Source organism: Phaethon lepturus, unplaced genomic scaffold (assembly GCF_000687285.1).
Source record: "Phaethon lepturus isolate BGI_N335 unplaced genomic scaffold, ASM68728v1 scaffold1589, whole genome shotgun sequence".
Lineage (NCBI taxonomy): Eukaryota > Metazoa > Chordata > Aves > Phaethontiformes > Phaethontidae > Phaethon > Phaethon lepturus.
The window spans coordinates 141728-163328 of record NW_010563965.1 but is presented as its reverse complement, the minus strand read 5'-3'; the positions used below and the strand labels follow the sequence as shown (position 1 = coordinate 163328).

Genomic DNA, 21601 nt, shown 5'->3' with positions numbered 1-21601 from the left:
CTTTAGATGTCTACGTCTCCCACCCCTTGATGATCAGAAATGGTAATTTCTGATTTGGGGAGCATTACTATGGGCTTATAAAATCAGCGAAATTTAACAGATGCCCCAGCTGTGGCAGAAGCTTAATTTGGTGCGTACACGTTCTAAGGCAGCAATGTGAATTAACAGGGGGTGCAAGCCCCTGGGAAAACAGTATTTAGGGAAGTTGTAGTTCATGGAAAGACTGGTGGTCTGCTGCAGGGATTTACTGAACACAGCAAAGATGCTTTCATCTTTCTTGGACTTTGAATGAGAGGGAGAGAGCTGAGAGGGGAGATGACGCTATTGCTTTTGAGCTATTTTTTGCTATCTCGGATCTCGCTCATCTGGATGGAAGTAAGCAAATACGAAACACAGGGCAGCCCTGTGCCCTTGCGGAGAAGTAGCTGCAGGCGAGGCAGTGTACTCTGGGGCATCTAGAAGTGTACTCGACACAGTTCCACCCAAGGCCTGGCCCTAAACGCGTATCAAGAAGTACCAGGCTGCTTACGCTGATAATGCCTCTGGAGCTGCCAGTTGCAAAACTACAGAAAAATTCGGAAGCGTGTGTGGATGAAGTATGCTCAGCTGTCTTCCTCTTCACCGTGGCCAGCAGTGGCCCGTGTTCTCTGCTCACTGAGCCTCCTCCACACTTGCAGTTGTTATTTCCTGTGTTTAGAACAGCCCAAGCACATTGACAACAGTAAACACATTTCAAAATTTTACTAGAATTAAAGACTTTAGAGTTACGATGCTGAAAGCATCGGTAGCTTGGCAAATTTAATTTCCTCGTGAAATTGCTAAGACTTAAAAATTATGCATACCTCTGTGTGTCACGTTACATGGAAGATTGTGCACTTTAGAGAAAGAAGGGAGTTTATTCCTTCTCGCTAGCATCATTTTGGCATATGCAGGTACATGGTGTGACTAAATCAGCTGTACCTCTGTGAAAATCAGGCAGACAACTTGTAATTATTTATTATACACAGGCAGCTTGGGCAGCATTGTCACACCTTTCATAACAGTATAGTAGAAGGCAAGCAAAACTGTACAGAACGTAAAGGCATTTCCGTGTACAAATAAAGAAATGGTAAGGTCCCTCTTGAAATATCAGGCTTTGTGTATTAACAGGTGTATGCTTGGGTTTTGTGAAAACCCCACTTGTTAAAACTCTGATCTTTAGCCGAGATTCTTTGAATATGAGCCTTGCTTTTATGTAAATTGGAGCCTGCTTCCTTTAAATCTACGAAGCTACTGTACCAAGCTGCTCTGAGAGCAGAATCAGGCCTTTTTAATTTATCTTGCACCACTATATGAAAGTTCTATTAACATAGTCCAAACCATTGGCTTATGTTAATTGATGGGAAGTGTCTTATATCAGTAATATTTTGGATTTTTTCATTATTTTCCAAAAGAGATGATGTACTAAAATTACAATTTCCCAGTGGAAAAAGGTACTTAACCTCTAATTAACAGACTTGTATAGGATTGCGATAAATAAAATGGTTTTAAAAAGCTGCTTTTGATATCTCTTATGTTTTTCTAATTAGAAATTAATTCTTGTTATTCTCTTGGTTAGAGATATCTGCATGAAGATTTGTTCTTTATCAACTATTGAAATTACTTTCTTTCCAAAATGTTATTTGGACATAATTGGAAAACATGATTATTTGAGTCAATTAGACCTTTCAATGCATAACTTAATTCTCACAAATTACAATATTTTCAGTTTCTTGGCAGTACTGAAGTGGAGCAGCCCAAAGGCACAGAAGTTGTAAGAGATGCTGTTAGAAAGTTAAAGGTAAGAAAGCATTTATAATGAAATATAAATGGAATGTATTGTTAACCTGCTTTCACAGATAAAGCACTTCGTATGTGTTTCTAGGCAAATTCACAGGTTCTAGTAGCAGTTGCTTTTACTGCACTCTTCACTGATGTGTAGACAGCTCCTTATTGTGTCCGTATTATCTGATGTTCTGTTGTCTCCTAGATTACGCAATTATGTATAGTAAAGTTTATGTACATTAATGTGTAATGTCTGTTTTTTTGGAAACTTTAGGGCTTCATTAATTCTAACTTAGGCAGCAACAATGCGTTTTAGCTGCCATCCTCACTTTATGACTATTGAATGCCTTTAATTATGGCACTCCAAACCTGTTGCCAGAGAATTAAAAAAAATTAACTCTTCCTTGACCAATTAACTAGTAAGTTCAGTAATGCCTGTCCCACGTTTCTCTGGGTCGTGCAGTGCTTCCTGTGAGCTCCAGTTAGGTGACTTGCCCCTTGTTGCAAAACATAGAGTATCCACCCACTTAAGGTAAGCTGTTGGTGCCAGAGAACAGAAGAATATCAAACCACACCATAAACGGGCTGTGATGGTTCCATGGCTACTGGCTGTCCTGACCGCTCCTCATCTAAAGCTAACGTCTCTGATCCATGTAACCTATTAGACTTGGAGGTGAAGGTTGACTGCCGTTCACACTGGCATGCATGTCGTTCACCCTTCAGCTGTGATAACTGGTGATATATCTGGAAATAGAGCTGTAGTGAGAGAATAGGGGTTACAAAACATAAATATAAAACAAGGGACATGATTGCCTCGTCCTCCAGGTTTCATGTTTTGTTGGAAAAGATCTGTGTGCACAAACAGCGTTTATGTGCTGGTGCACATAGGTGGCTGAGAAAATCAGACATTTACAATTTCTTCTTGGTTATATGTTCTTGAGTACTGAGGGGCTTGGTAGACAATTGGAAAGTATCCTAGTGCAGTGACTGAGGAGGGACAGGAAAATTAAGCGTGTTCATGATATGCTAATGTTCGCTGGTTATGGCCTTAATGTATTACCACTAGCTAGTTACCAACTTGTTGAGGGTTGCTAACTGATAACACGGCTTTGATTTGACTGTTTGAGTGACAGCTAATACACTTAAAGCTCTTCAAATGCTGTGAGTTGTGGCAGGGAATGCTCATTTGATTTACCTGCTAAGTCTCATGGCAGGGGAATTGCACGGTTTCGTGCTTAGCTGCTTAGAGCTGTTGGAGCAGTAGTTTATTTAGATGTAAAAATAGTTCTGCCTACTGTTGTACTTTCCACAACTTTTTGTAGGGTTTTCAGTATACATTTAAACAGAAATTCCTTTGAAAATTTTGGGAATCAGTATTGGAAAACTTGTTTCTGTGTTATTACTATAATAAAAAAAGCAAGCAAGAAAGCATTAAACACTATTCATGTAGCTCAGCTTTTAAGATTGAGGTTTCCCTTGAAAAAGCCATCTTTACAAGATTGATTAGTAATTGCGTTAAGGTATTGAAATGGAAGTTCTTTGCCATTATTTTCGCTCTGCCAAAATAGTACAGCTGCCTTTAAAGATTAGCTTAGTCAATTCTTAGAATGTTTTATGCCAAAAAAGATTTACTCTGCTGCAGTTCGTTAGAGACATTATTGCCTGGTTGTTTTCAAGTGTTTTAGGCTAATGGAAGTATGACCCTTTTTTAACCATTGCAGTGCGCTACCAGCAGAAACAAAATGTATGGTTTTGTCTGCTCCTCGTACAGTTTACAGATAATACTGGAGCGAAGCCTGTTGTGTTAGATGTGTTGTGATTATAAAATTCCATTACCCTGAGCAAAGTTAATTCTGTGCAGAAATTTTGTCAAGATAATAACCTGCTATGGAAAATTTTTTATTTAGTTTTAATGATATTTTATCAGACTCCTCCCAAGTAGAGCAGCTGCTAAGTGTCTCTGTCTCACTGGTGGAACTCCAGGCTAACCTGGGCTCTCAGTGATCACTGGAGGCTTTTAGTGGGTTGGATCGTATGATTGGTACCTTAAAATAGTTTGCTCTGAAAGCAGGTCCAAAAAGGATTTCAAATAACTGTTCTCTGACGTGTAGGAAGAGCCAGAACTATTTTCTTATCTTGGGAAAAAAATTTTGTCAGTCGAGCAGTAAAATTTAAAAGTAGAAGTTTTTGCATATTCTTGCGGTGTCATTGAAGTATGTAGGTATGTGTTCTAACCTTTTACATGTGTTCCCTAAATAAACCACCTTGGAGATACGTGTCTGAATTGTTGCTGCCACAATTACACTATTTTCTTCAAGCTTGCAAGTTTGGAGATTAGATGCCCAGTATTATATGGAATCATGTATAATCACAAAGTTTTTTTAGAAAACTCAAAGTAATTAAAGACAACTTTTGGAAAGACTTGAAAAATCTTGGCACAGAATTCAGAGAGCAATAAGGAGGTTTTGTGTTTGAAAGAATCCTCAATTAGCTGAATACTCATTTCAATATTGATTTATGTTTTGCATCTGAATTCTTTGAAGAGAAGCCTAGAGGTACTGGATTTTATTATTAACCACATATCTCTAGCTTGTTTTTAGAAAATGTTAATTAAAAATTTTAAACCAGTGAAAAGAGCTTGAAAGCTAATGTCTTACATTGAAGGAAAACGTACATAGTGTTTTTTGGATCAGGAGAGTTTTTAGAAGACGTGTAGCTTGTGATGCTATTATTTTTATTATTTTATTTTATAGATTTTGTTTTAATCACAATGTAGTTCGTCATAATTTGTTTTTAATGAAAGTTCATAGCTAGCAGAAAACCAGATGACTCTTTCTTAACATTTGGAGCTATTTTGACAACTGATGTGCATCACACTAATGACCTTTTGAAGTTATACGCTCAGTGATACACAGACCATGAAATACTGCCACTGTAAACTATTTTTCTTAAGCCATTATGTCATCAAACTATGTTAGAATAGACATTTGGTATATAACTCTTTACTTCTTTAAATCAAAAGTTCTTAACTCATACAGCACAAAGGTTATTCGCTTGCCAAACATAGGTTTGTGCGAAACTGTAGCACACCATTCCATGAACTTACTGTTCCCAGCAGGTGGAGCTGATGATCTACAATAACTTGGAGGAATTTTTTGTGATGCTTCATTGTACTTGTTTTATCCCAAATACTACTACTGCTACATTTTCTAAACACTTGATAATTTTTCTGGGTTGTTTGCATTTTGAATATGCAGTTGTTTCAAGCATCTATATTTAATTTTTCTAGAGGGTCGTCCAGTAGTTTTATCTAGTTGGGATTTCCCCTCATGTCTTCAAATTTCTTGGAGCTCTACTGCAGGAGACAGAAAAAAGCTGGACACTAGTGTTTTAAACCGGTGGAAAAGGACCTGGGGGTGCTGGTTGACAGCCGGCTGAACATGAGCCGGCAGTGTGCCCAGGTAGCCAAGAAGGCCAGCAGTGTCTTGGCCTGTATCAGCAATAGTGTGGCCAGCAGGAGTAGGGAAGTGATCGTGCCCCTGTACTCGGCACTGGTGAGGCCGCAGCTTGAATCAGTTCTGGGCCCCTCACTACAAGAAGGACGTTGAGGTGCTGGAGCGTGTCCAGAGAAGGGCAACGAAGCTGGTGAGGGGTCTGGAGCACAAGTCTTATGAGGAGCGGCTGAGGGAACTGGGGTTGTTTAGTCTGGAGAAGAGGAGGCTGAGAGGAGACCTTATCGCTCTCTACAACTACCTGAAAGGGGGTTGTGGCGACGAGGGTGTTGGCCTCTTCTCCCAAGTAACTAGTGAGAGGATGAGAGGAAATGGCCTCAAGTTGTGCCAGGGGAGGTTTAGATTGGATATTAGGAAAAATTCCTTCACTGAGAGAGTGGTCAGGTATTGGAACAGGCTGCCCAGGGAGGTGGTGGAGTCACCATCTCTGGAAGTGTTCAAAAAATGTGTGGATGTGGCGCTTCAGGACATGGTTTAGGGGACATGGTGGCACTGGATTAATGGTTGGACTTGATGATCTTGAAGGTCCTTTCCAACCTAGTGTTTCTGTGATTCTGTGAAAATGTGTATTTTTATTTATAATATCAGGTGGGCTCTTCTCATAATTTCTTAAAAACATTTTTTTTCCTTCCACTTTTCTAGTCAAACTAATTTCCAGAATGAAATAAAAACTAAGGAATATGGTACCAAGATGTTGTATCAGAACATGCCTTCACTATTCAAATCTGTAAATGTTGTCAAATCACACTTTATTTTATAAAGTGAAATGATTGCTTCCCTTTGTTAAGGAAGGATACAATTTCTAAATCAGACTGTAGGAATGAATTTGGCCCTTCTCAAAAAGTGGAGGTTTGCCTGAGGTGAGAACAGGTGGAAGGATCAGCATAACAGATGGAAAGCGCAGCATAACCAAACTACTAGTAAGAAAACAGCATGGAAGGGTGTTAGGGGGAAACCAGAAGCAAACACCTGAGCTTTGGGCTGTTCCTTTTAGTCCTCAAAGGGGTGTTTTTGTGAGGACCAAACTTAAGACTCTTAAGACCAAACTCTTACCCAACTTCCAACTCAGTCTCCTTTTTGCCTCCTCTTTTCTTCCGTCACCAGAGATAATGTAAATAGAATTAATCACTTTGGAGCCACTTGAAATATTCTTCATTATCTCCTTGACTTCTAAGAATACAGAAAGTGAAGAGTGCTCTTTCACACACCACCACACGTGCTGTCCTGCTGTTGCCATTAATGGACCGTCAGTGGATATTGTTCTTGGAGCCCTTTCCTGTTAAAACTGGGTTTCATTTGTTGTGGAAAGGACAGAGGAGGGTGGAGTACAGAAATCTTTTAATATTGGGATAAAGAGGTTTCCAGTGGAGCCTTACAGCAGTCACTATTCTTTTTGAAGTACTGGAGAAAGCAGAATATGTGGTTCGGGACCAGCCAGGGACAGCCTGAAGACCAGAGTAAATCACATGAGAAGAGTTGACAAAGAGAATACGTGGTCACTCTCTTTCTCAAAAAAAAAACAAGAAAAAAAGAAACAAAACAAAAAACCCAAAACTCCAGGCCACCAAATGAAACAACAACAACAAAAACAAAGGAACAAACAAAAAAGCCCCTGCCCCCAACCCAAGAGAAAAACAAAAAACCCTTAGGGAGTGAGAGATGGAAAAAAGACTGTAGAGCATTGTCTTCCACACTGTGGTGAACAGATCAATATCCTTCCTCTCAGTCCAGTGTGTGTTTAGAAAATAAAATACAGCATATTCCATAGAAATGGATTTCCAAGACAGCTTTTTCCTTACCCAGATGATTGTTGAGACATGTAGGTTTGCATATCTGTGGCCTTTTCATCCTTTTCCTCTTCTTGACAGCCGTTTTTCAGAGGTCATAATTTCGTTATATCCACATCAAACATGCATGAGAGTTTGGACCATAATATGCCCGGAAAGATAATACGTGGTCACTGCAAAAGAAATAGGGCCTTTTTTTTTGTTTTCCAGGCATCTTTCCTTATAATGAATGTTGTTATGAAAAAATAAAGGAAAAGAATCTTCTCAAAACCAGGTATAAAGTTGTCTCTCGGCTTAGACAGCTACGTTGCCCTCCAACAGCTATCTTTTAAGGTGTCCACATGAAGTGCAATGTCTGATGTCTCACTGGAAGCCTGGGTAAAATGAAGGAGTTGAACCTCTGTTCCCTGGCTGAAGATCAGCACCCAAATCACAGGAACATCTACCTTTATTCTGAGTTTTTTAATGAACTCTTGACTTGTGCTGTGAAGTGCAGATATTAAATAAACGCGCACAGTTTTGATTTGCATAGCTTAAATTGACTTTGATAGAATTTGATTGAACCATTATTTCTTTAACTAAAGCTCCTGGCTGGTTTTAAAATGTGATATTTATTCCCCCACACACCCCCCCCCATATGTCGTTTTTGCTGATTAATCCTCTGATTGCAGTTTGCTAAGACTTGGTGCATAAGCATTTCAAATGTAATTTTACTAAGAATCTCAAAGTATGCAATTTTTCTCTACTACTGCAATAAAAGACAAGATATATGGAAGTTTTTTCTTTTTTTATTTTTAAAGCTAAATTAAGCCCCAGAAAAGAGATTTATTTGTATCTGTTGCTTCCCCTAAAAGATTCAAGGGAAATATGATGTTAATTCCAAAGCAGTTAAAGAAAAGCTAGCCCATCCCACTGAGCTGCTCATACTATTATTGGGCCAAATCAGGGTGTCTTGCCTGAGAACAATATATGTATAAACTAACAGCTTAAGAATTTGGCCTATCATATGTCTTCCCAGGCCATGCTGTGATTCATTATAATTTTATATCCCTGTCCATTTTGATGCCAATGGGAGGCTACAGATTTTTGCCCTCTTAAATAATGTTGTTACTGTGTGAGCTACAAATATTGTTTTGTTTCAAATGTGTGCTGAAAGGAGAAAATAACGTTTGTAAACCTCCCCTGTCCAGAGGTCCCTCATGGTCCTCTTTAGGTGGAAGGAATGAGTAGGAAAAATAGAGAGAAGAAAAGCAAATGGGCTAATACCTTGACTGAGTGTTAGGATCTGCTGTTCAAACCCTGCACAAGTTCGGGAGGTGGCTGAACTTGCCTCTCTAGAGAAGGTCAGGTATGAAAGAAATTACTGATCAGTATCTGTATGTTATCTGTTATTTCACAGAACAGGGAGTGGGAAGGAAAAGCATTAAGAAAGTAACTGAACCAGATTTTCTGTATTTATATGTACTTTTCTGTCACCATAAACCTTTGATTAAAAAGCTTGTTTATCTCTGTATGTCTGTGTTGAAGAGATTCTTTTGTGTTTTTCTTTCACCATTAGCTTGTTTTTGATTTGGTGGAGTTTCTTATGAAGCGGGTTTCCAGTCCTCTGCTAACTTTTGCAAATAGCCTATCATCTTTCTCCATTTTGTCAAGATCTTTCTGCATCTGAAAACCTCAGAACATAAAATTTGAGTAGTTTCTCACAAGCAGCTGATGCAGTGCAGCCGTTGTTGTTGTCTTAAGGATCTTTTTGAAATACCCAAGGACTGCATTAATCTTCCCAACTGTAGTTTCATCAGAAGGTCCACAGTTAGCAGGAAGCCTACCATGACATCAAGACTTCCTTGATTCCACCATCTTCACAGGGTAGTGTCCCGAGAAAGACAGTTTGTCTTTCATATTTACAGAGTTGGTATTGAGGCAGAGATGGTTTGTTTGCAGGGAGGCAATCTGTGGTGGTCTGGTTGCTGAGGTATTCTCTGTGTTACTTGCCCCTCCATCAGCCTTCCTGGTCCGTAGGCTTGCTCTGTAACAATTTTCGTTTTTTCTACAGATCAGCAGTTACTTTTCTCCCCCTTTTTTCGCTTACTTTTTCAGCCTGCAGAGTTTTGCAGTAATTATTTTCTTCCTGCTCAGTGTTCAATAATGTCATGCTTAAGAAATAAACGCTGCTGGAATACATTAGAAACATATCTTCCCAATGACAATTTCCTGTTTATAACTGCATCTGGAGACTAATCTAACTAACTTAACTAATACTTTCTTTGTATTTCTTCACTTCCTAAATATAATGGCATGCAAAACTCAGTCAAATGCTTGGTCTATTTTGACAAGCTGCATTTTCTGTAAAATGCTGATCATCATTAACTTAATCTCACTTGAATTCTGTAGTTCTTGAACTTGATCTATGCCTTTTGCAAGTGGAGACATGGTAGGGTCGTTTTGTTTACCCTTTTTTAGTATTGGCAAAGAATTATCTTCTGGAACTTCCTCGGTGTTGTAAGACTTCTTGACTACTTGGAACAGACTTTGGCCAGCTGTTCTAAAACTCGTGCACGTTATTCAGATCTACTTATTTTTAAAAGTCTTCATGTTGTAGCTGTTGTTCAGGACCCCGATGAGATGATTACAGTTGGAAAACCAAGCATTCCATCATCGTTCTCAACATACAATATGGCTTTAACTCAGTAAAAACAAAGATTATTTATGCCTCCTTCTGTGCGTTACTGCACAGAAATAATTGTGCGCATCTTGTTTATAAAGGGACATTTGACATTTCCAAAAAGCCAGGCTTCGCTCAAGTTCAAGGCTATTCTAAACTGAGATATGCCTCAGGATTATCTATTGCATAGGTATGTTTTTGTGCACTGTAAAGTGCGTTGGAAATTGAGATGCCCAAACTGTGCAGGTGATCCATGTTTTTTGTGGCCCTGTTGCACTATGGAAAGGGAACACGTATGTTCTCAAAGTTTCATCCAACAAAAGATTATATCAAAATAGAAATCAGGAAAGCTGGCAGAGCGGGGGTGTTTAGTAAATGCATGAAAATTGTTTGAAAGATAGCTAAGTTTATTAATCTTGGAAAAAAGACTGTGCTAATAAAACATTCATTGGTGTATGATGTTCCTATTTTTTAAAGCAGAGACGTAAGAATCAGGTTAAAATGGTAGTATAAAATTTAAGTCCAGTTTGCGAGGGGGGGTGTTTAATTAATGATTTCTATTAAAGAATTATTTTTCTGTAGCAAATCTGATTTTCTTTTTTATAAAAAGATGCATATCAAATTACTCACCTTAATTAAAATCAAGGGATGAGGATCGTCATTAAACTGTATTAAAAGTGTACTCTAAATATGTGAGAAATGGGCTTGAAAAAGAATGTGTATTTTGCAAGAGCTATATAGATGATATTGAAGAGAGGCAGAACTGGAAGTTATGTCTTGACTTTTGACTCGTTAGTGTTCACTAGTAAGTAGTCATGTACAAACTTCCATAAAATATTTGGCCAATGACTGTAGCAATCCCAGCTGTTGAAATACAAAAGGGATATTTAGATTTATGAGTTGGTTTTGTGTGATATGGAGTGGTTTTGAGTGGGTTTTTTGTGGTTGGTTGTTTTTTGGGGTTTTGAGTGTGGTTTTTTTAAACTTACGGAGTGTGATACTTACCAGCTAATGTGATGCATTAGTCAGTAATTAACTCTCTGGATGGGTCATGTTACTATATGAAGTTGATAGGATTAATTATAAATTGATGTTTATTTACTAAAATTCTTAATACATGTGCTTTCAAAATGAGGAATAACATTGGGAAGAAGGGAAAAACAGGTAATCGTGTGCTTTAGGGTGGTTCTTAAAACTGGTTAGTCATTTGCCGTCAGTGGAGCTGCCTACAAGTAGGCAAAATGAGAAAATAGAGGACAGTCTCTACTGGAGATAGTCATACTGTGTGAAGCAGTTGAGTTCATGGAAAGATTTTGCAAGTACTAGTTGGCATAGGAATAGGGGCAGAGCTAAAACCCAAAACCCCAACTATCCCTTATGTAAATACGTAAATAAAGAATTAAAATCAGGGCTTTAGGCATTTGCAGGGGAGGTATCAGTTGGCTACAACCAAGTACTTCACAGTCACAGGGTAGTTCATGCTTTTGTCTTCTAGGTCTAAGCCTCCTTAAGATGGGTTAGCACCCTGGTCGACATCCTAGTCTCTTTTTTAGACCATCTTCACTGACTTTTTTATATAGTTTATTTGTACCAACGGTGATTTATGCGCTCAATTATACTTGAGTGGGAGCAAGCTTCAGGATGATGTGTTCAAACATATAGCTGTGAAACCATATACTCCAACTCTTCTGGCCTTCAGTGAGTCACCGTCCTTCTTTGTGGGTTTGAAAATACCATTCCAGGCTGTCAAAGGCTTGCGAGGAAAAGGGCTGGTAACAGAGCAAAATATAGAGCAGTTCTGTGTCTTTGCTAAGGAAGTTACTCGAATTCATGACACTTCTTAACTGCCATGTAGTGGCAATTTAGATACTTGCTTATTTTATATGTAGCATTTGTGAGAGAAAGTCATGTCCTATTCAGCAGCTAAGAAAAGATACAAAAGGATGGGAGGTGTATTGGATGGGGGCACATGACCTGACCCAGCCGTATAAAATGTTGTCTAGCCATCATTTAGTGAACTGTTAGCAAATAAAACCTGAGAATATCATAGGAGAGATCAAGTATTTCTTAGGATTTGACACCTGTAGTGCTTTCACACTGAACCTGTTTAAAAGAACTGATTTCCCTGGAAGAACATACAGGAAGTACCCGCAGTGTGTGTGTAGAAATAGTGGGATGTGGAAGGTATTCGTATTTCTACCATTCTCCTAGAAATCTCATGCAAAAGTTTAAATTAAGTGCCTAAAGAGCAGATAAATGTTTCAGGAGAACCAGGTAAGTAATTTAAAAATACTTTTTCCCAAATTATGGGAATATTCTATAGTGTGCAATTGGAAATGCTGTTACATGCCCAACTGTGACGTTGGGAATGGTTGGCGTTGTTTATAAGAGCTTTTTGAAGAAGGAAAGAAACAATTTCAGTTGGAAGGAGTTGAGAGGAAATGAGAAGTAATTAAAAAAAAAGGAAAAAAAAACCCCACAACAAACTTGCTATTGATGCCATTGCTGTTGTATTTTTTATCTTATAGTTTGCAAGACATATCAAGAAATCTGAAGGCCAGAAGACCCCCAAAGTTGAATTACAAATCTCAATCTATGGTGTAAAAATTCTAGATCCAAAAACAAAGGTAAGAGGCTTATATATTTGTGGTGCTAAATTAGTAATTAAATATTGTTTTAACTGTTTTTTAATGTTTTATTGGTTTATATTTTGAAAAAGTATTAACAATGAAAGCCATTCTGTTGATGGAAAATTCTTCTAAAATGCCTTTTCTTGTTACAACACATGGGTAACATCTTCCCGGGAAGGTACATGATACTCCAAAATACAGATTGTAGCTAATGTGGGATTTAATTTTTTTAATCCTTCTACACTAGAATTTTTAAAGTCTGAGGAAGATGAAAACACTGTGGTAAATAAATGTTAATACCACATATGATAAACACCTTTTCAAATGGTCACCGTTGTGTAGGTACCCGCATGTAAGTATTTGCAGGTGAATGAAGAGACAATTTGTTTGCTGTGACACTTCATTCATGCTGCTGCTTTTTCATGCATGTTTCTTTCCTTAACCTGTTCTTGTGTTTTTAATGTTTATTGTTGTATCCCCCTCCCTAGAATGCTTATGTTTCTCAGGTGTGTTACCCATTCCTCTGTAAATGTCCTGTAGCAGGCCATAAATGTTACCCCAAGCTTTGCATCTGGCACAGCTTGACAATTCCTGTTTTTCAGCAGTTACGGCCATTCAGTCATCCCGTGGCAGGGTTTTCTGTTCCTTTGTTTGCTCTGGTATTTTGGAAGGGGTTACACAGTAGGCAAAACATCCTCCTCACAGACTTCAAAGAGGAATAATGAGATAAATATAATCAAGCTAAAAAGTATTTATTCAGTGGTCAGCGATTATTAACATCTGAGTGCTCTTAAATAATTTATACCTACATTTAATGATGGATTTGAATGAAATGTTTGTTACTGCTTCTTAATTCTGGAGTAATTGTTGCTATTCAGACAGTGATACTGCCCTTTGAGAAAAGGTGGCTTTAGTTTAAGGCTATATCTACTCATCTACTCACAACCCATTTTCGCTTCAAACTCAATTCAACCATGATTCAAGAGTTCATGAGCAGACGGGGCAAGAAATATCCATATCAACTTTAATTGCCATTTTTGCATCTTCCTTATGTCATCGGGCAGAAAGGTGTACTAACCCCATATCCTGCCAAAAACTGTTTTAAAAAAACAGTTTTAAATGCCAAAATATGTTCATCTTCCTAACTCTTCCTGCCGAGATTAACAGAAAGCTGTGGGACGGAAGTTCCCGGGGGAATAAGAACATTCTAATCTCTTTAGCAATGTTGTTATTGCAGCTCAAATGGTAATCAGCTATGAGTAGTCTTTTTATCTCCCTCACTTTGTTCTTTAAAGCGACATGTAAATGTAAATTTGGATCAAGTTTTTCTTCTTTTTGCAAAATTTATAGATGCTTTAGGAAATTACTTAAATGCCATGTTAGCATCGCTGATTACAGTATGTTTTCTGTGTGTTTTTGAAGTAAATCACTTCAATATTGGTTTATATTCATGTGATGACTATTAATTGTGGTAGGAACAGGAGACCTGCTCATGTATCAGGACTTGATTCTATACTTGGCACTCAAAAAAGGAGGATTATAGAAAAGTGGTTCTGTCCTTAAATGATATAAAGTAGTTACATGGATCTATACGCCTAAAAGAGCTGTGATGTTATATGTAACTGTTAAAGAGCTACAACAGGAAGAGATTAAATATGAGAGAGATTTGAGGACATGAGAGAAATAGGATACATAGGAGAACAGCTGTAAAGATTGAGAAAAGTAACCCAGCTGGGGCAAGGGGAAAAGATTGCCCATGTGGTCCCGTTTTTTGATAAATGGTGGTGTGCAGAGCGGGCATGCCCTTGTTTATGAGCTTATAGCAATCTGGGAACCCCAGTGCTGCACAGAAACTTTCTTTTTTTTAGTAGATAATAGTTCACATCTAAAGTGCATATTTTCCTTTAAATCAAATACCGCTTTCCCATGTAATAAGCCAAATAAAATAAAATACCAAGAAGAGACTTGTTGAAGAAAAACAACAAAAAAAATAGCGGAGAGAGTTTATTTCAGTCTCGTCAAGTGCTCTCAGATGAAGAGCATCGCTACTCAACTTCTTAAATAGCTGGAACATGCTTTTTAATGGAAAGTATCAAAAATATGCAAACGTTTAAAAGCTGTTTGGATTGTACCTTAAGTAAGCAATTATTTAGATGTCTAATTTATTTCTTTCTGCCCCTGTATTTGGATAACAAAGTCATTTTATTTCTATTTGCTTCATTTGAGATAGAAAGGTAAGGACTTAATTCAGTAAAAACATTTTAACAAACCTTGGGAGATGATGAAACCTGAAAATGTTGTGCACCTGGAAAAAGAACAGAGTATTTTACATAATCAGTCCCTAAATAAATAGCAGAGAGATGTAAAGCAACAGTGAAACCATTTCTTGAGAACAGAGATTACTGTCCAAATAAACACTTCCAGATAAATGCTGTCCAAATGAAAACTTCCTGCTTACATTCAGTAAAAATGGGAACATGTGTTAGGAGATGAGTTTGCTAACTTCTCTTATACTTTAAGCCCATTTTTGCACACTCTTATGTACAATGAGGGGCATTCAGAAATGTTACTGCAACTTGCCCGCTCTTTTGTACGTGAGGAAATCCAGAGATTTACTTTGTGCATCTGTATCCTAGGCAAGTATAGTAATTTCTTGAAAATAATCTTTCTTTTTATTTGCAGGAAGTCCAGCACAACTGTCAACTCCACAGGATATCATTTTGTGCTGATGATAAAACTGACAAGAGAATATTTACTTTCATATGCAAGGACTCAGAATCAAATAAGCATCTGTGCTATGTATTTGACAGTGAAAAGTGTGTAAGTATGCAAGACGTTTTAAAAGAATTTGGGTGACTTACGGACTTTGATTGCTCTGCTTTGAAATAGAACAGGAATGGTTAATAAAGGCAGATAGCCTGCCTTTTAATTGGGGTCACTGTGACATAATCTTTCGTGCCAATAATAGTGTCTTGTAACTTAGATGCGTTAATTTAAAGGAGAGCCTTTTTCTTCATTGATCTAAGAAGTTTTCTGGGACAATTCTTCTTACTACCCAGCTCGATATCCTAGGCCAGGCATCTGCAAAACTCTCAGAACGGACCGCACTGAAATGTTTGCACAGATGTTCTGCAGATACTGCTGCAACCCTGTGGCTGAGACACCATCAGAGGCGCTTCTGCTGATGGGTCTGCCTCAGGCTCAGTTATTTGTTTACTTATTTATTCATTTATTTCAGCGAGGTTCCCCCTTCTCAACTCCCCTCCATTTCTCAAATTTGTTAATGTCATGACGCACTACCAGAGGATTCATTGCACCAACCACTGACATTCCCTCATGTCTGAGATAGAACAGGGTAACCATTCAAAAATGTGCAATAGCAGAAACAGAAAATAATACTTTAGGACAGGAAATGAAATAAATGGTGTCTAGCTGCAACAGGGTCCTGTGTTTACCCTGGCAGAAAGTAATTAACAACTAAAACCACTGGAATCAACACTGAAATAGATGTTTAATGTTTTTCATAATCTAGAGCCTCTCTTTTTGATTTATTCTGAAGTAGCTGAGGTATCATACAAAGGAAATAATAAAGAAACAGGTTTTGGGTTGGTTGTTTTTTTGTTTTTTTTTTTAGAAAAAGATGCACATTCACTTCTACTTACATGCACTTATATAGTACTGTATGTTACTTCAGTGATCCTGATGATTTTGTTGTTCACCTGCATTGCTGCAGTGCCTTCAGTAGGCATTGCTCAGAAATCCTATACGCATCTGTTCATTTCTCTTCAAATTTCTATCCTGTGTCTCTCACACATTCCCGGGATTTCAAATTTCCCTCGCAGTCTTTGCGCACGAGTAGCATTTCTAGTCCAAAACAATGCACCGTTTCTTCTTCTCTCTACCCCGACATTCCACTTACTGTACTACTCTCCTCAGGTTCACTCTTTGTTTATTAGTACTCTCAGATTGCAAAGGATCCCAGCTTCGTTGGTACCTTTCCTTTCAGCCAGCCCTCATCCTTCCAAGAAGATAGGGCTGCTTCCTCCCGGTGTCTAGTACACTTTTCTTTTACTAACATAAACTGTTACTCTCTGAAGCAGCTAAACAGTCCCAGTTCAGCTTTTTTGGTCTAATTCAGGCTAAACTGGTTAAAATAATTTCTTCTGGTGGTCGTCTTTATAGAGGTAGCTGTTTGGGGTTTTTTTTTCCCCACAGTAAAAAGATAAGAGGGGTTAATTCACACACCTCTACTCAATGACTTTACTACTGCATGAATAAAAGGCTGGGAGAAACATTCTGTACCATTTTTGTGCATCCAGCCCTTCATGTTCTTAGAGGTAGTGATGGAAAAATGTTCTTGGCATTGAGCTGAATGCTCTGCTTTCACCAGAAACAATCAATTTCAGGTTTTCATTTCCATAAAGAAGAAAATTCTAGTTTTGTTTTAGTCAGATTTTTTTTTTCTGATAAACGGTGTTTAGTTTCTCTGCTGAAGTTCTCAGGCATATCCATATGTTCACCTTTTATTGGTGCCTCTTGTAAGTCAGCATTTTTTTCTGAAACCTTGGTGTGCTCGATCAACTTCTTATATGCTTGTTTGTATCTCTGTTATTTTTAAAGTAGATTTCCTGCACAGATTGTATATACACATTGTAACTTACGATGCAAATCAGCATAGAACTACTAAATTACTATATTTTGCACATACTAATGTAAATTCTCTTTGGTCGGATTTTGTTTTGAAATACTTATAATATAAAATTGAAATAAATATATTTGTCTATACTATGCTGATTGAGATTTTATAGGACTTCTAAAAATAAGTGTTGAAGTCCAAATTTAAAAGTAATAGGGGTCAAAACATCCATTGACATGAAAATATTAATCCATTAAAACTAAAACCATTTGTTTAATGATTGAAAAGCCTGTATTTTCTTCAGAAATCATCAGAAAAAACTCATGCTGCAGGATGCTATCTGTATTTACAGAAATTAGAAGCATAGTTTATACTAAAAATTAGCTAATTCTGTTCTGCCTGTTCAGTCTCCCTTCTTTATCTGAAGTATTTTTAGGTTGCTTTCTGTCAAGGTATTTTGCTGAAGAGTGTTTGGCATGCTCGTTTGTGGTGTTGACTTCACGAGGGATGAAGCAAACCCTTTGAACATGACACATGGTGTAAAGTATTTTGTCATCATCTGAAATGAAAGTAATTATATAAAATATTCATAACATCCTAATTTCAATCTTATGTTTATATAAAGGCAGAAGAGATAACTTTAACAATTGGTCAAGCATTTGACTTAGCTTACAGGAAATTTCTGGAATCTGGAGGAAAAGATGTTGAAACAAGGAAACAAATTGCAGGTTTACAGAAAAGGGTAAGTTCTGAACTGTATTTTCTACAGAGATAAAAGAACATGACACTGTATTTGTGTTTTCTGCTTTCTATGACAGCATAATTTCCAGTATTATTCTCATATTGCTAAGAATTGTAACAAGTATTAAAAAAGAAAACTGAAAAAAGACATGATAACCGTGAAACAGAATTTTGTGTTTTGCCATCTTGCAAGGCCATTAAAGAGAAAAGCAAGGTTGGAATGTAGAAGATAAATAAATTTAATTATTTTTTGTAATCAGATATTGTATCTAAATCACCAGATCTCAGGTAAAACTTACTCTCAATGGACACAGTTGTTGAAATGAATGACTATCCTGATAGCTGTTGCAATAACCACTTGCTTTGTAGATTCAAGACTTGGAAACTGAAAACACAGAACTGAAAAATAAAGTTCAAGATTTGGAAAACCAGTTAAGAATAACACAAGTGCATGCATCTCCAGTAAGTACATGAACGTAACTCTTATATCTGAATTTACTCTAATTTTTTAATCATTGTGTTATGATAATTATTAGCATCTGAGCTGTTTCCAGTGATTATGATTAACATACAGTGATCATGTAACACATCTGTTGAAATGCAGTATTGAAGTAACAGTAAGATTGTGACAAGCCAACAAAAGTGCAAATTACAGTCTTTCAAATCGTGGTTCTTAATCCCCTTGCCATACCTACTCGTTGCTGCCTGAAGACAATAAATACTCCTTCTACTAGAATTCTACGCAAGCTACCTAAGGGCGAAGAACTCTGGCACTTAAGCAATATGGTTCAAGCATGCTACTTTGGATTTTTCTGGGAACTTTGTCACAAGCATATTGTCACTTACAACTGATATTTTCTAAATGACTTTTTGAAATTTTTGTCTGTCTCAAAGGAGTCATTAGGTGTCAGGAACTAACACTGAGTGGGTAGGGAAAAAGGAGCAAGTGCGGGTTCCTCATCATTGGAAATTTCTGATGCTTTCTGCAGTTCCTGTAGTTATCACAACAAAAATATTTTTAATGACTGGCAGTTACTTATATCTTGGCAGGACCTGTGAAAATGCAGGTTGCATTACAGACTGACCTAATGACTCCCCTCTTACTCCCTTTACTTACAGAATATCTATAGAGCATTAGGGAACTGTGAAAATAAATAAAATTTCTTAACGTATACATAGCAAAATCATAGAAAAAGATGTGCTGCTTTTAAGCTGTGAATTTTGTGCTGCTTTGTTCCTGCTCTGGATGTGCACCATTTAAAGTGAAATGGATGTTTAGAAATTTCGACAACGTAAAAGTACATTCATAATGGTGATGACAATTCTTCAGTTGTGTCTATACACTCCCTTGATACTGATTTCATTTTAGTGAAATATGTTTAGCGGAGAGAGCACTATAAAAAATTATAAATACTGTGTAACCCCCACAGTGCAAATTGTAAATTGTGGATGTCTTCTCGCTTATGAAGCATTCAGTGAAAGGTAATCGACTTTAATGCTAGATGTAAAATCAATTTAGTCAATTCATTAATCTTTTATTTTCCTTCAGTAGGATGGCAGCTAGTTTGGTTTTATTTATGAATATAATAACTAAATGTACACTTGAATTCAGCTAAACAGGCTTTTAAGTATCTTGTGATAGATGCATTTCTCTTTCATTTAAATTAATGAAGAGCTTGGTAATTGCATTCAGGAAAAAAAATAAAAGTATCAACAATGACCAAAATACTTCCTGTGGCATCTGTAGTGCACATTTAGATTTACTTTGTCTTTTAAGACAGTGGTGTCTGATTCCTTAAATAATGAGTTAAGATGTAAATTTGTAAATTTGCCAGCCATTTGTATTCTCTCCCTAGATGGTGTATTATTGTTCATTACTATTGGTACAATGAATATGCATGTTGCTTAAATAGCACTTATGCTACAAGAAAATTATATCGTAATTATTGGTAATTATTAAAGTATTAATTCATTTTAATAAATGACTACCAGCTATTAGTTTTCACATATAACTTTATTTCTTTATTTACTCCTTAATCTTTAAAAAAAATACAGAAATATTTCCTGTCAGAAATTTCTACGATTTCTCATGACTGGAATTGCAGTTAAAGCCATCTAACAGCCTGTTTAATATCAAAATCAATTTTGCCACAAAATAGGCTCATATAAATTATTTGAATAAATATTGGAACAGGTTGCCCACAGAGGCTGGAGGTATCTGTACTCTTGGAGATATTAAAAACTTCCCTGGACCTGATCCTCAGCAGCTTCAGCTAATTGGATGCTGCTTCAAGCAGGAGTTTGGATTAAGCTACTTTCTACTTACGTGATTCCTCGATCAGTTGTGCAGCCAACAATAAAAAAGAAAGGTTTTTAGGAAAATGTCTTTCTCAAATCCAGCAATATAACTGTATCCACCAAATGCTATCAGCTTTTGTACCTTGCCAAGAGACATCATTCCAGGAGGCCTGTTTTAAACCAGGTTGTGTACATCGTAAATGAAAGCTCTTACTGTGCTAGCATAAGAGTAAGGACATACTAGTGCAACAATTAGGTTGAAAAATAAATGAAGGAATGGAATAGTGAGGTTATGAAGTCACTTTTCAGTGCAGGGAAGAGGAAGCATAAATAATTTTAAGATAGTTTGTTAAGTGCCTGGAATAGCAGTGGATATGATTTGATGATACGCAGCTGCTCCTCTTCTATTCGAGCAACAGATACGTGTGAAAGAAGGAAGGTACAAAGAATTGATAAGACAATTGATTGCCTGTTATAGTTTGCAATTAATTTTATACACTTTTAAGTCAAATCAACTATCATTTCAAGCATAACTTTGCAAAGTTTCAACTCCTCTTAGAAAAAAGCAGAAGCAGTACAAAGAATGTTTTCCTCCATTTCTACATAATTTCTGTGATGAAGAATAACTTTATTTTTTTAAAAGTGATTAGAGATCTGATTTTTTTCTGTACTTAAATTTAACACTTCAGTACCATGTTGTTAAAACTGTGTGCTACTGCTGCTCTATTTCTTCAAAATTAGCAAAGAAAAATAGCAGTTCTATCTTGTGATCATTTTGTCAGAGTAACATTTTCAAATCTGCTGATAGTATTTTGTTAAATACTTCAATAAAATAGTTCACGTAAATGAAGCAGAATATCCAGCATGGGAAATAATACCTCATCTGAGTCACTTCCTAAGCACTTTTAGTTAGATGGGGGAAAAAATTGCTTGCCTGCAGATATTCGTCATGTTACATGCTATGAATGTAATGTATTAATTCTCATTTTTTAAAGCAGATTTGTAAAACTATAAAGTTTAGGTTTTTTCATAGCTCTCATATCCATGTTACTGAATTATAAAGAGATGCCAGTGCCATACTAGAACTTTCTGAAGCTTTTTTAGACATAATAAGTAATTTGATTTATTTATATTTGATTCATTTGATACGACTACAACTCCTTATAGTTATCAGTCCGGTTTGCTGTTATTCTGTGTGCTGAGGTCTAGGGAGGGATTGTTTTAACGATCGATGGAAAGTTTAAGCCCTTATACTTGATACCCAATATGTTAAAAGTACGTGTGCCATTAATTGGCATCACAGTCGTTTTAAAGCAATGTTCAGTTTCACAAGCCACATACAGGTGGTTATGAAGTTGCTTCTGTTTATGCTTAAATAGTACCTTGGATTTTCTTACCTTATGTGTTCCTTGATGTATTTGGTCGTTTGCACACTGTTTGTACTTGAACGTTTGCCAGATGTGCTGAAAGGGCTTTCCTGTCTTACAGGTCGTTGACTGTGCTCTGCCTTTAGTGATGAATGCATGGTCACA

At 37.0% G+C, this 21601-nt stretch overlaps 1 protein-coding gene across 1 annotated transcript in view; it reads left to right on the top strand.

Moving 5' to 3' along the window:
• The first annotated feature begins 315 nt into the window (after positions 1–315).
• The window catches only part of GULP1 (GULP, engulfment adaptor PTB domain containing 1), a 46466-nt gene continuing 25180 nt past the window's right edge, over positions 316–21601 (top strand). The window contains exons 1-6 of the mRNA XM_010294692.1: positions 316–375; positions 1748–1819; positions 12293–12391; positions 15077–15214; positions 17656–17772; positions 18141–18233. Of these exons, the coding sequence (XP_010292994.1) occupies positions 316–375; positions 1748–1819; positions 12293–12391; positions 15077–15214; positions 17656–17772; positions 18141–18233 (579 nt within the window). The remainder of the gene's footprint in view (positions 376–1747; positions 1820–12292; positions 12392–15076; positions 15215–17655; positions 17773–18140; positions 18234–21601) is intronic.